The sequence below is a fragment of the Oryzias latipes genome, chromosome 6, assembly GCF_002234675.1.
Source record: "Oryzias latipes chromosome 6, ASM223467v1".
In the NCBI taxonomy this organism is placed as follows: Eukaryota; Metazoa; Chordata; class Actinopteri; order Beloniformes; family Adrianichthyidae; genus Oryzias; species Oryzias latipes.
The window spans coordinates 14,288,162-14,302,075 of NC_019864.2; the positions used below are offsets into that span (position 1 = coordinate 14,288,162).

Below are 13,914 nucleotides of genomic sequence, written 5' to 3' on the forward strand. Positions count from 1 at the left end.
AATGGCGTTGAGACACTGTCAAGCCTCTGCAGAGCTGACGGGCTGATTGAGTGTTGTTGCAGGGAGAATATGGTAAACAAAAGTCTTAAAGAACAGGGAGGGATGTCAACTGATGATTCAGCTTTACTGTGTGTATTTATATACGTACATGTTTATTTTTCCTTTGTGAGGGCTCAAATGATCAACGAAGCTGCATGAAAAAGGCTCTTTTATAACAAATTTAAAATACCAATAAATAAAACTTCAACTAATTTAAATCTAATGTAGTATTACACTGAATTTGTTTTTTAACCTTATAAGTTATAAATAATAAGCTAGAAATAGTAAAAGGTAAGATAAAACGTTAAGGTAAAAAAAAAGTACAAGGCATTAAACGTGTGCGGATAAAGGGCATGCAGCCATGCATTGCCCCACCTGATTGTCCAAATACATGAGGTTCCTTTGGAGGTGATGGGAGAGAATGTCGTTCTGAGTCGTAGAGGGAAGCAGAAGAGGAGAGAAAAGAGGAAGCAAGAACGTGAGACCAAAAAAAAAGAAAAGAAAGGAAAGTCTTGTATTTCCATGAAGCTCACTCTCTCTGCATGCCTCTCTGTCGTACATACACATCATTCAACCATGTCAGGTACCCAAATATAACCAGAGAGAAAAGGAAGCAGGACAAGGTGAAGGAAAAAGCAGGTCAGTTACAAGATGTGGACAAAAAAGTAAGGATGAGCACACTGTAAAGTAAAAAAAAAGGCCTTTTGTGTTGTACAGGACAGGAGTGTTGCTGTGTTTTCATTTAATGTCCCCATGCACATGAATAAATGCAATCTCGTAATGAAAAAAGATGCAATAATAACAGAAAAAACAACAGACAACCATGATTGTTATTCATGGAGACTTTCGTGAATTGCAGTTGATTAAAAAACTTGGTAAAAGTGTCTACGCTGCACAAATCCCTCCATCTAGAGCTCAGCTGACCCACATCAGTAATGGGAAGACATCCTCATTCAGCATGCTTGTCCGTGGAATTAGCTTTTATCCGTGTGGACTCTTATGGTGCAAAATGACTTAATGGAGCTTTTGTGCCTAGAAAATTACCCGAATCAATAATCTGATGGCCCGCATTAGTTTAGAAGAGGTTAAAAAGTTGGTGTTTGCCTTAAGCAAACGTTTATTTTTACAGAAAATACAGGCCTTAAGACATTTCTGCGTGAAAATGAACCGTGGCATTTGGAATGATGCTCATAATGAAAGTGGTAGATGGCCAACATGCAACACGCCACCAGACACGCCTGCTGAGATGTCCCTAAGAGCCTGACCTTTGGGTTGTCGCCATCCATGTTAAGTTGCATAAGCTGCGCTACAGTGTGCTCCCGGATACTGTTTAGCTCTGCCTGCTGCCGCCGCAGCTTTATCAGCAGCAGAGTCAATTCTTCGGGCTGCAGGGTGGGAGACACAGCCACCGTAACACAGGAGCGCACCGCAAATATGTGCGGAGAAAAGAAAAGAAAGCACATCAGGCATCACAATCTGGGTAGCGGAGTTTTGCTACGGCTTGGGTCTTCAAGCACTTTATGAGATTGCTGAAGATGCTATTCCTCTCAGCTGCATGCAGGTTCTTCAAAGCCTGCAAAAACAGAAGGCTATTTCTTGAACAATATAGGGCCCATTCTATCAGGAGATTACTCGGTTTTGACCCAAACCCTCTAATCTGGCTTAGAGAGCTGTGACAGGATTTTTAAGTCTCTCCTAATGTACAGCGGGTCTACGGGTTTCTAAAATGAATTTACTGTAAATCCAAACACTTGGCGCATACAGCTGAGTTCTTTCTTAAATCTGTCTCTCTTAAGTCTTACGTCTTGGAAGGAAATGAAGGGCAGAAAAGTGGCAGAGGGACAAAGGGAGGATAAAATGGACCCAAACTCTTTAACCCTAGCAGGAAGCTGCATGGCACTGTGGCCAAAAACTGAGCACATAAACAAAAAAACTGCATCTAAACTGCAATGCATACTTACAGTTTTGCCTTGGAGAGACTGGGCAGTGATGGTCTGGACTGGGATCCCTGCAGGCATGGACCTCCTATCAGGTGGGTAGATGTACTGCGGGGGAGTGGGAAGTTAAAATGCTTGTCATAAAAACAACATTTATATATTTACAGAGTAGATGAAGATGAGTTTTAGTTATTACTTCCTTTAAGTAAACGGCAAAAATCAAACCAACTAAAAAAAAAAGAAAAACTTTTTGCCAAACTGTATTCTTGGATTTAAAAATATTCCTTGAAAAACCTTCATGCCAGATTTTTGCAGAACTTGTCTTTAGAAAAACTCATCTCTAAAGGAAGTTTCCTCCAGCTTTGGAAGTAACTTTCTGCTCTGAAGAAGAAAGAAAAAAGAAGATAACTGACCTTGTTAATCGGTGGCCTGTGTCTTCTGTCGATGCTCATGTCTCTTCTGTAGACGGGAGAAGATACTTCTGAACGAGCGCTTGCCATGCTGTAGGATCGCATCGGAGAATAGCCGCCGTACATGGACAGGGAGCCGTGGGATGGCGATGGCGGGATGGAGTGGTTCGGTGCCGCATGCTCTGACAAGTTGACCATAGTTTTGGGACTGGGCATGCCGCTGTAAAGCCCCGACTGCCTGGTGTAGGCCTGCCTCTGCTGCCACTCGTACAGCTGCCACATGGTGTCGTCTCGCATGGAGCGCCGCTTCTCAGCAGCACAGGGGCCCAGGGCTTGGTCGTACAGAGATGGCGACATGCTGCAGATGCTGTCCCGCTGCGCCATGCTGTTCCTGGGCATACTGCGGTAGCCATCTCCATAAGCAGGCATGTAAGGTACCCGGTGACTTGGCATGTTTCTGGGCAGAGTCTGGTAGGACGTGATGCTGAAGAAGCAGATGAGTTGAACGATTACACTCAAAGAATAAAAGAAGAATGTTGAAATTAAGGAGCTTTTAGACATTTATTGCACCTGTAGTTTGTCAAAAAGAAGAAGATTTTTTCTAAAGAAGAAGATTCATGAATCATTGGATCCCATCAACAAAATATTGTAACTCTTATTCTGGCAGGTCACATCTAATTTATTTTACATTACTCATTATACACAAAGTTATGGTAATTATTTAGCATGTGCATGTCAACACTTCTAGATATAGTGTTATCTGTGTGTCCTAATCGTAGACTGTATATGAGAACTGGATTGAGTGACTCCTACTCTCTCACATTCTAAACAGGAAGTACCAGCTGGTTCCAAGAAACCAAAATCCCTTAGACTTCTATAGAGAAATCAACAGCTGTTACTCAGTCATTCTATTTGTCAGAATAACATTTGTATCTGCAGTGCAGGTTATTGAAATTATATACTGACCAATCAGGTGCCTCAATAAAAGTATGTGGTCCCACGTCAATCATTCAAAATGTTTGATTGACAGATCTGAGCCTGCTTACTGCTGGTAGAGATGTGGACTTCCAACAAGCTAACTCCTGATTAGCTAGAGTGGTTGCCATAGAAATGTTGACTCCGACTGACTCGAACCAATCACTGCTTACTGAGAATTTCTGGTTCCAGCACAATGGATCCATCTTGCAAAAAAATGGCGACATGATGGATTGGTTGGATATTTGGAGCTGGAAGCAAGTCATTTTCTATGACACTCGGTTCTAACAGAACAGTGACAAGCAGGGCTCTCGCTGAGACAAAACAGAATGTCCTGTGGACAAAAAACAACTTCATATTCAGACTCTTTGACAGAACCAGGCTAGAGTGTTCACTAGTCTGAAACACCCCAAAACAGCAGCATCACCAGAAGACACATGAATGCCTGGAAACCCAACCGTCAGTGGAAAGGAGGTGCATGTAAAGACAACAGAGATGTGCAGAAAGCAAATCAAATGTCAACGCAAAAACAGCATGGCCTAAAGCCTCACTTAGTAACTCTTGAACCCAGAGCTTAATCAAGTCGAGTGCATACAACCATTTTTAAAAATAAACGTGATTTGGGGGCGAGAAAAAACGGTGCAGCTGCAACGAGCCGGAGCCAAGTCTGGTGACAGTGAATATACGGCTGAATGAACGGACTGAGAGAAAGGCAGCTGGCAGCCTGTGCGCTCGACAAGTGGAAACATTGACGCTCAGATATCACCCGATTAAAATTGATATTCTTCCAGTGGGGTCAGCAGCAGACAGTGGTGCTGCTTAATGGAGTAGACAATGGTTTGTGTGCCACTTCTGTTTACGCGCTAGTGCATGTTGACAGGGTTTACATCAAGCTAAAACTAAATGTTAAGAATCTTCTGTATTAATTTAACCCTGTTACAAGAATTGTCCAAATTTAGAATTCAATGATAATTAGTTATACCTCTGAAGAGTCGACAGAGATGAGATGACCATATTTTGGGGGGTATTTCTAGCTAATTAAGGATGTGCTGATTGGTTATTTTAGTGGAAGCATAAACTAAAGTGTTCCCTTGTTTATTTTGGAAGTTTAGTTTTAAAATAATAACCCGGGATAGTTGTAATCCATGAAGAAGATGTTTGACAGCTGTAAACCCCTCACTACACACTTTATACACTCTTCTCAGAAAGACATGAACGTTTTCACACTAACCCTTGTTAAAACTCTCAAAGTTCAAACCAGGATTATAGAATGAAACGTGATCGAGAATTTTTGGAAATGTGGCCAGCAGGACGCATTCTGTAATGGAGACAAGGAATGAAGGAAATTGATTGACAAGCTCCACAGTCAATTAGGATGCAGAGGCCAGTGCGCTGTGAAAAAAAGCATGCATTAGACCACAAAAACCTGATATAGTGAGGCAACACTGCATTTACCAGATGAGATTTTACTTGAATTGTTTCACCTCCAAGACTTGTGATATTTTTCCAAAGATGTACCTGTTTGCCGTTGACCCATGGCATATTTGTTTTTAAAATGCCAAACAAGAACTCTGAACAAACAGATAAAAACGCAGTTTTTGGGTGGAAAAAACCATAAAAGAAACGGCGTGGAGGTGTATTTTGAAATCCACAGTGCAAAAACACCAGCTACATTTTAACGTAAAAGGTTGCATTTATCTTAGTTTGGAAAATTTCAACATAGCTTTTTCAAAGTTACGCTTTACATGTTCTTTTTAAGTTAAAAGAAAAGGTTTGTTAAGTATTTTTGTAATTTTCACATAAAATGCATTAAAAATATTCTACACGACTCCATGTGCATCCGTAGGTTTTCTCCGGGCACTCCGGCATCCTCCCATTGTCCAAAACCATGCTTCACTGGTTAACTGGAGTCTCAAAGTTGCCTCTAGGTGTGCATTGGAGAGTGATTGGAGGGTACGGCAACAGACCGGTGGCCTGTTGGGGGCTGTACCCTGCCCAACAGTACCTGCATTGGCTAAAGCAACCTCGTGATCCTGAAAGGGATTCGGCAGGTTAAGAGGATGGTTGGATGTTTGATGTGAGTGTCTTATTATAGTATGGCAACGTTATTTTAAAAAAATCAAAACCCAATCGAACAATTTTAAGGTGAAATTATAAAATTGAACTCAAAAGACAGACGAAACGGACAATTATACTCTGGACATCACAGGGTTAAGTAATTAAACCAACCTCCTGGTGTCCTCATCCTGATTACGTCCTCTTTGTGTCCGCACCCACTGCTCCAGCTGCTGCATGGAGTTGGTTCTGCTCAGGCTGCGGACCGGATCGCCGGTGGAGCTTTGCTGTTGAGGGAAGCCGGTCCCTTCAGGAGGACGCAGCTCTTCTGATCCGTTCACCTGAGGAGCCTGATACGGTCTGTCCACCTCTGTGAGCGGCTGCGGCGAGGTCACGTTGGACTTGACGGTCTCTGCCTGGACTGGCGGCAGTTTGATGCTGCTGATCTTGGTGAGTGGCCGCTCCCGCTGTGACCCATCCTTATGGAAGCCGTAGCGCTCAGCGTCACGCTGCTTCCTCTCCTCTTCGTCTGTGCTGGAGGGGACGGGGACAATATGCTCACAGGCAGACTCCTTGTTGCGTTGGTTGTTCTGGATTTCAGGCTGCGTGAGCGGTGGTTTGTGGTTGGCAACATGGTGAGTCTCTTGTGGTCCACACTGGCCCACTTTTAGCTGATCTACCCTGAATGAGAAAAAGTTCAACTTTAAATAAAAACAAACAAAAAAATCCTCACAAAAACCTCGTGAAGCAAAGAAATCCATCTTATGGGACTGCGACTGTTTACCACTATTTGGAAATAATAAATTGCTGAGAAACAATGCAATTAATCAATTTTAACTGTAAATTACAATTCAACTGAATCAGTGTTAAAATAATTCAATTATTGTTGGACTCTCAATAAAATGTTTGCATATTTAAAAAAAATAAATTTTTATGAGAATAAATTCCTAAATAATAGGCCAAAGATTAATCAAACTTATGTAAGTGAAGTTTGTGAACCATGCAAAATGTTTTAGGCTCCTTTTGCTTTGTATTTCAAAGACATGAGACCCTGAAACTGAAAAACCAAAATAGAGAACTTTTTGTGACATTTAGGAAACTCTTTGCCATATAGCTGGAATCTCGCTAAATACTTAACGGACGGACAGCTCCAATATTGCTCGCCATTTTTGTTGTACCTGTAGTGTTAGGTTTGGGGTGTGAGGGACTGTAAGCCAGCTGGAGAACATGTAAACACAGAGGGATGAGGAGGAGCAGGGCCGGACTTACTCCTCACCAAAGGTCCCGCCCAAAACTTAGAGACGAATTTCTAACAAACTACTGGCGTTCTGCAGAAACTATGTACTACAAAAATGACAGTTTTTTTTATTTTTATTTTGGATAAAACCAGCACAGTCATAATTAAAAGACCACTGGGAACACTTGGAATAGATCAAAAGATGATCGAAGAGGGTCTTCGAAAGAACCGAAGAGCCCAAGAATATCTGTGCAGCCACTGAAATCCATTGGATTTTAAACAAGAATACTAAAGCTAAACTAAAGGTGCACAGTAAATGAGTGAAGTGTATAATATCTTTTCCAGCTGGTGGGGAAAGGCAGGCGTGTAAAAGAAAATCCGATATGTCCAATAAAACTGCCTGTGCTGAAGCCATTCTTGCGCTCAGAGCCCAAAATCCATGTGTGCTTCCCAAACACGTCCTCTCCTGAGAGCCCGTCTGCTTCTCTGGTCTCTGGGGAAGTAATGGGAGGTAATCGGCACCTCTACTCCGTGCCCTGGGACGGGCCTGAGATCAAAACTCCAAAGTTCAGGACATTCTCCTCAGCAGCAATGCTAGCTGAGACAGCAGAATGAAAGCAGCCAAAGCCATCCCTTGCAGTTTCCACTTGTGTATTTTTGAATAGCAGCCCTCGTCATCTAATGTTTTCTCCAGCTTTCTGTGAATCCACTCACCCCGAGGAGCACACACCCATCCCTGTGGAAAGCCTTTGTGCATTTAGTCCCATTTGTTCTTGAGTGGCTGTACTGGAGACAGAAAAAATAAGGACAGGAGATTTAAAGCTTTTTTGATACAAATCTGTCATCAAGAAAAAAAACCAACACAAGTCATCTGAGGTTAAATGAATCCCATAAACCCTTGCTCTATAACTTCATGTCTCTGTGTGATGATGCTAATAGAAATGAATTAAAAGCTTGTGGGGATGCTTCACTCTGATCAGTCAGAGCCGCATTCCCCTAAACCTTCAGAGACATGCCACATGCGCATGGCATGCTTGTGTTTGATGCTCTGTAACATACGAGTCGTTGCATAACATGAGAGAAAGCTGCAGCTTCTTAAACAAATCCAGAGAACAGAAATGTCAAAAGTGGATGCTTTTAACAAACTCACAGAAAGGATTAAAAAAAACCTCATTTCCAGATGAAAAAAACATCTCTGTAAACTGATTGAGCCAGACATGCAGCATCATCAGCTTTCAAATGTCTTTTTCGCTATTCAAAATCGAAGCAAGCTTCACGGAAAATGCCCAAACTTGTAAAGATCTCACTAACCTTTTGACTGGCCCTGAATGCACCAGCGCAGCATCCGTCATTACTCTCATCCAGGACTCCGTCTCTTTGGCCGTGTCAGTGCAAAAATAGTACGTCCGCATGTTCGGATGTGTGGCCTGATGGGATGAAGGGCAGCAAGAAAGATGCAAAGAGAAAATTCACCTGAAAGACAGGAAAGAAATTAGACAATTCAAGGAAAGGTGGAATGGATTGTTTCAATACATCTCTTATTTGACTATTTTGAGTTTTTATGCATTTAATTTTGATTTCTTACACTGGTCAACTGCACTAAACAGTTAAATCAAATCCTTAAGTCACCACATTTCATCAGATCAAGGAACTAAATCTGTTGGCTGAAGTACTGTAGGACTTACTGTGCTGTTTGCCGCGAGGGAAACTCATTGCTCCGTTGTGGCTCTATTCCCTCGTTGAGAACAAATCCACAAATTGTCAAAGTAGAACCCAAAAAAAGAGAAATCATTGACGATCTCAGCTGAAAATTCTGCTTATCAAAGTCCAGAAAAGCTTTGCCAACTTCAATTTTCCTTATTCTACTTTGAATAACACAGACAGGGCATTATTAAAACAAGAAAAGAAAAAAATCCTCCCATTAGAAAGTGGAACTGAAGAGGTTTTGCCCTGCTCTCCTGTTTCACTAAACTCTCTCTTTCAGCCAGGATCTAAGCTGGAAAAAGAGCAAGCTTTGTGGTTACACAGACCTTTAACAGACTCCTGGGTGTCTGGGTTTGGCTGTATTTGGCAGCACAACATTGTTGTTTCTTTGGGTTCATGTAGAATGCAGCAACTCCATACACAACACAACCAACTCAGAAAATATGCCACTTTCAGGGGATTTGGGTTTTTTAAGATTGTTGCAGAGTTCCTTAACTGCTGCCAGTGGTCCAGTCCCACAGGCACTTTTTTTTCTTCCATTTAAATATTTTGAACAGGAAGTTAAAAAGCTTGTTTTACCTTTTACTGTTGGTGTGATTCAATGTGCATTTAAAAAAAGACACGATTGAAATGTTTCAAACCCCTCTGTTAAGGAAAAAAAACCCACATTGGTCATTAATTTTACTTGAAACAGACTAAATAAAAGAAATATCAATAAAAACCAGGCATTGCTTTTAAATTGCTGTTTAAAAGAATCATAATAAAGCAGCCAACACATGATGGTACATTTTGATAACTTTTTGTTGCATGACTATTAAAGGAAAATACTTTTTTCCCTTTTCAGCAGGTATTTTGGCCCACTCTTCATAACCTAACGGCTCCCACTGTTACAGGGGACTTTCTCCAGATGGCATGTTTTAGCTCCAAACCAACACCTAACTTTCATTGATGTATTTTCAGGATTTTTAAGACTGCATTATTAGTTCTACAAGTACCACCATATTTGTTTAGGTGTGTGTGCTGAACGCTGATGATAAACTTTTACCTTTGTGATCAAAAAGAAAAAGAAAAAAGTAAAAATGTACATAAACTATACACCGACCTAAACTGTTTGGACAGAAAATCCTTTTCTTTTCTTGTTTTTATAGTTTCTCAATAACACAGTAAGAAGACTTACGAGGTTAAGAGAAAGAAAAAACACACACTGACCTTGAACGCATATTTTCTATTAATGTGGTCATCCTCCGCGCATTTGGATATATGAAAGCTCGGTAGAAGGATGCTGCCAAGAATCCCCTCCTCTTTTTCATCTGCAGAGAGAAACATCCATTTGTTAGCATATGCATTCATAAGGAGGGTCCAACATCTGAATCCAACCAGTGGAAAAGATGAGAAGTGATTGTGTGTCCTATCCTGCTGAAATCTTCCAACCCTCTAAAAGTTAACGGGGCCCATGCCGATAATTGAGCACTATACACAGGGGATTAGTGTTCTAAAAAGAGATTAGCTCACCCTCTCCGTTTTGATACAAGCAAACTGCAGTTCTGACCTGCAACACCACATGGAAACTACTAAAGCTGTACAGTATTTGCTGTAGTTGCAGGTTCAAGATTTAATTGCTCATCCTGCGTGTTTCCTGATGAAAAGCCACAAATTCAGCTTCCAAAAGCTAAAAGCATTGTGGGAGATCCTGGGTGCTTTATAATAATCTGATCGCTGCAGGGGATGGCAGCTGAGTTTAGAAGAGGGAGCACGGTTCGTGACCTCTCTGCCCACTTTGTGCTGATGGATACGATTTCCTCAGCGTATCTATCTGCATAAAGCCTTTGGCTCCGCCGCCGTCTGTGGCTTTTGTCAGGCAGTGGGCGGAAAGAACACGACACAAATGACCAGTGCTAAAAATAACAGACTAAATGCTTTTCTGATCAGCACAAATGATGATTATATCTGTATCAAGCAGCACGGCTGAAAAAGTCTGGCTTAAACCAAATGAGCAGTTGTTTCTGTGTTTGTTTTCAGCACAACAGCTGACTTATGGGAAACTTTGTCAGTCTACTAGAGGAAATAAAGTTTATAGTCTATAAATTAATAGACTTTAAATAAAATTTAAAGTCTAAAAAGCTCCTATTAAAAGTTAAGAGTGTGTTTAAGGAAAACACAATGGTGAGAGGAGTAAATCTTTGTGTGCAGGTTATTGGGAGTCCAGTGCCATTGTTATTTATTGCAAAATCAGAAGGAAATAAAGTCCTGTGCTATAAATTATAAATATTCAGTCAAAATGTGATTAGGTTTTCTGCAGAGATGGTTCTGAAACTTGTCAAAGAGATCTTTTAAACTGCATTTAATGAAGCGTGAATACATACGACCAGCATTCACCTCCAAAACTGATGAAGCTTAGCGGTTCCTAATTCAAGAACTTATAGACCCTCTCCAATGAAAACTGTCTTTATGGTGTTCTTAACATGTTCTGGTGGCATTTGTCTGACGATGAAGGACATATATAGAGAAAATAAAGAATAAAATTGCATTTCTGAGTATTTCTTTTTTCAAATAGCTGTGAGTCTGCAGACAAAAAAATAGTTGTTTGCGATAGAGAGTATTTGTGACAGAAAATAAGCTGGATGGGCCATAAGCTCCCTGCTCCGCTCCATTCTGATGCACTGCTTGTAGACGACTAGATCCGTGTACATCTGTGATTTCCTGGTCTGAGCTGGCATCTGGCTCAAAATGGCTGGATAGCTCCAATATTGCCTCTGCAATGTTAGGTTTGGGGTTTGAGGGGCTGTAAGCTAGAGAGAGCTTGTAAACAGAGAGCTCTCAGCAACAGGAAAATGGGTGTTGTCTGCGCCAATGGTCCTGTTCACAAGTCAAAGGTAAATTTCTAATGTACTAATGCAGCTCTGCAGAAACTGTCATAGAAAAAAACATTTTTTTTATATATTGCCTAAATATGGCATAATGATAATTAAAAGACCACTGGGAAAACTTTTAGAGGCGAAAAAAAAGAAAGAAAAGCAACACTCAAAAAATAAATGATAGGAGCAGGTTTTTTTTAACCTTTTTTTTTTTTTAAATAGTATTTGTTCCCACATTTTGGACTTAAAACCTTATACAGATATGGACAAGACTCTGCCTCAGTTTAACCCCATATTCTCCACCTTCATGTCTTCGACAAACACATCCACCAATCTTCTCTTCAGTCCTTCTCCAAGGCTTGCATCTGACAGCTCAAACCTCAGGATCCAAGATGTTCTGCCTTCTTTGAATTCACCTTCAAAACATCTCACATGAGCTTCCCTTCTGCTGTGCTGGCTCACAATCCCCTCCATTCTCATTACTCTTACAGAGAACTCTCAGGCTCTTCTGAATCACACAGCAGCTCTGATGTCATCACTGTTTTCCACACCATTTTTGTGAACACTCTTGTGATCACGCCTGACATATTCCTCCACCTCTTCCAATCTGCTCACACATCTTTACTCTTACATCTTTATTCTTTCCCATCATCATTCCACTGGAGTACCTCTCATTAACTCACATGTGCCCCTCTTTTGTTATGACTAACTTTCATCCCTAAAAGACTGACCATTCTCTACTTTTACAGTTTACTTGCCATTTGTACAGTTTATAAAAACTGTCATCTTAGGTTTATTTGTTTTCATGTCCAGTGTCTGACGAGGCTAAATGAGGTTAGCACTTTAAGATCACCTTGCTTCTTACAAGGAAGGTCATTCATAGCTCTGAACTGACATGATTTATTTCCATTTTTTCTTCTTCTTCTTTTTTTTTTTTTACCTCTTTGGCTTTTAACCAGACATCAGTTCTACACAATAGGCTTGTCTTAACATTCTCCATCAATCATTGAAACCTTAAGTGCAGAAAAAGGGGCGTGGATAAAGAACAGCATGAAATGAGACAGTGTGAGTCATGTCTCCAGGTATAAAAAGTCAGCTGCACAGTAAAAAATAAAATATTGGGAAATAATCAAAGTAGATTCAAATCCAGTACTTTTATTCGTTCTACCATTAGAAGAAAGTATTGGGAAAGTCTAAATTTAGGTAGGTTTGTAAAACTTGAAGAAACAAATGAGATAACATATTTATCTCTCATAAAAAAAAGAAAAACAACACTTAAAATGTACATTTTTATTAGACAGGGTCCCACTGCCTAACTCCAAACTTCATTTGATTTACAGTTCGACTTTATGTAGATTCCTGTTGACATCACTGTTTGGTTATGATTTTTTAAATAATGATTTCAACTTGATGAAGGTGAAAATTTCATTTAAAAAAATCAATATTGCATAAAAAACTAAAAGAAAAGTGTTTCTTGCATAAGAAAAACAGGAAACTGCTCAAAAAAAATGTGTTCCTTGTATTGGACAATCAATAAAAGGCCCCATTTCCTAGATTAAGATGTCTACTTTAATTATTATTTCGTCGCATGGTTTAGTATAGCTTCTTTTAGGTGTAATTTCAATTGTTTTACAGAAAAATACCTTTAAAACAAAAAGAGCAAAATCATTCCAGATGATGTCCTGTTCTGTTTTCTTTCTTGTCATTCAGGCTGTTTTGAGCTTTTCCTTGGAAAAAAATGATGTCTAAAACTTTCTAAGGAACCACGTCTTTTCAGTTGGTGTTGACAGGCTGCTTACAAAACGCCCTGGAAGGCCACAAATTTACCTAAACTAGTAATTAACAATCACTGTATACGTTAGTTGTGCAATGGCAGGACTCACCTCTGTAGTAGAAGAGGCACAGGTCAGACAGGACGAACCACCTCTTTTTCCACAGTTTCATGCCTGAACTGTCCTGCAAATGCACCAGAGAACAGACGAGCTTTACTACACTAGTACTGAATGAAACATTCACACACTTTGGTCATTTCGGATGTGTAACAAACTGCTTGAACTTTATAAATTCAACACTTGAAATTCATGATGCATGCTTACTATTGTAACTGGTGATTATTTTTAACATGTTAAACCTTATTTGCATGACACGATCTAAACTTTATGGGCCAACTTGAGATGTGCTACAAATGAAGTGTGACGTTACGTACTTCAAATTTAGGGTTAATGCATTGTGCACTAAAATATTTCCACCAAATTTTGATTTGTGATTGGATTTAAGTGTTAACTTCCTCTGAAGAGCGTTTAACGTCCACTTAAGTCACTTAGACGTGTCTAAATGAAAAAGACAAAGAGGGAGTATTGGCTTTGTCGAAGGGATTTACTGGAAAAAATGAGCAGATTTCTTAATCCGAGATTCTTTCCAGGGAAAAAAGTGGGTGGAGGGAGGGACCTAAACAAGTCTATCATTATGGTCACACAGCATGAGGGCTGCATTTTGCTCTAAATGAAAATTTTCCTCCCACAAACCAGAATGCTTTACAAATTAGTTTAAAAAAAGATCCACATTAGGAGATGTAGCTGAGCCTGTTTATGAGGGAGGCAGAAGTGAAGTGTAACAAGACATACATAAAGAGCGTTCTACCCATTCATTCTCAGTCCTCCCTAAACCAATCAAAGCTCCTTAATCAGTTCATGAATAAACTT

At 40.2% G+C, this 13,914-nt stretch overlaps 1 protein-coding gene across 12 annotated transcripts in view; it reads right to left on the reverse strand.

The window, feature by feature from the left end:
• The window catches only part of plekha5 (pleckstrin homology domain containing A5), a 99,921-nt gene that overhangs the window by 23,707 nt on the left and 62,300 nt on the right, over window positions 1–13,914 (reverse strand). For 7 of the 12 annotated variants that reach the window (XM_020703918.2, XM_020703911.2, XM_020703914.2 and 4 more), the window contains 9 exons: window positions 13,096–13,168; window positions 9,567–9,667; window positions 7,965–8,080; window positions 7,368–7,439; window positions 5,591–6,097; window positions 2,390–2,870; window positions 2,001–2,084; window positions 1,305–1,424; window positions 415–468 (listed from right to left, as the gene is read on the reverse strand). In XM_020703918.2, the coding sequence (XP_020559577.1) occupies window positions 415–468; window positions 1,305–1,424; window positions 2,001–2,084; window positions 2,390–2,870; window positions 5,591–6,097; window positions 7,368–7,439; window positions 7,965–8,080; window positions 9,567–9,667; window positions 13,096–13,168 (1,608 nt within the window). The other 5 variants (XM_020703916.2, XM_020703913.2, XM_020703921.2 and 2 more) reach the window with 3 other exon arrangements.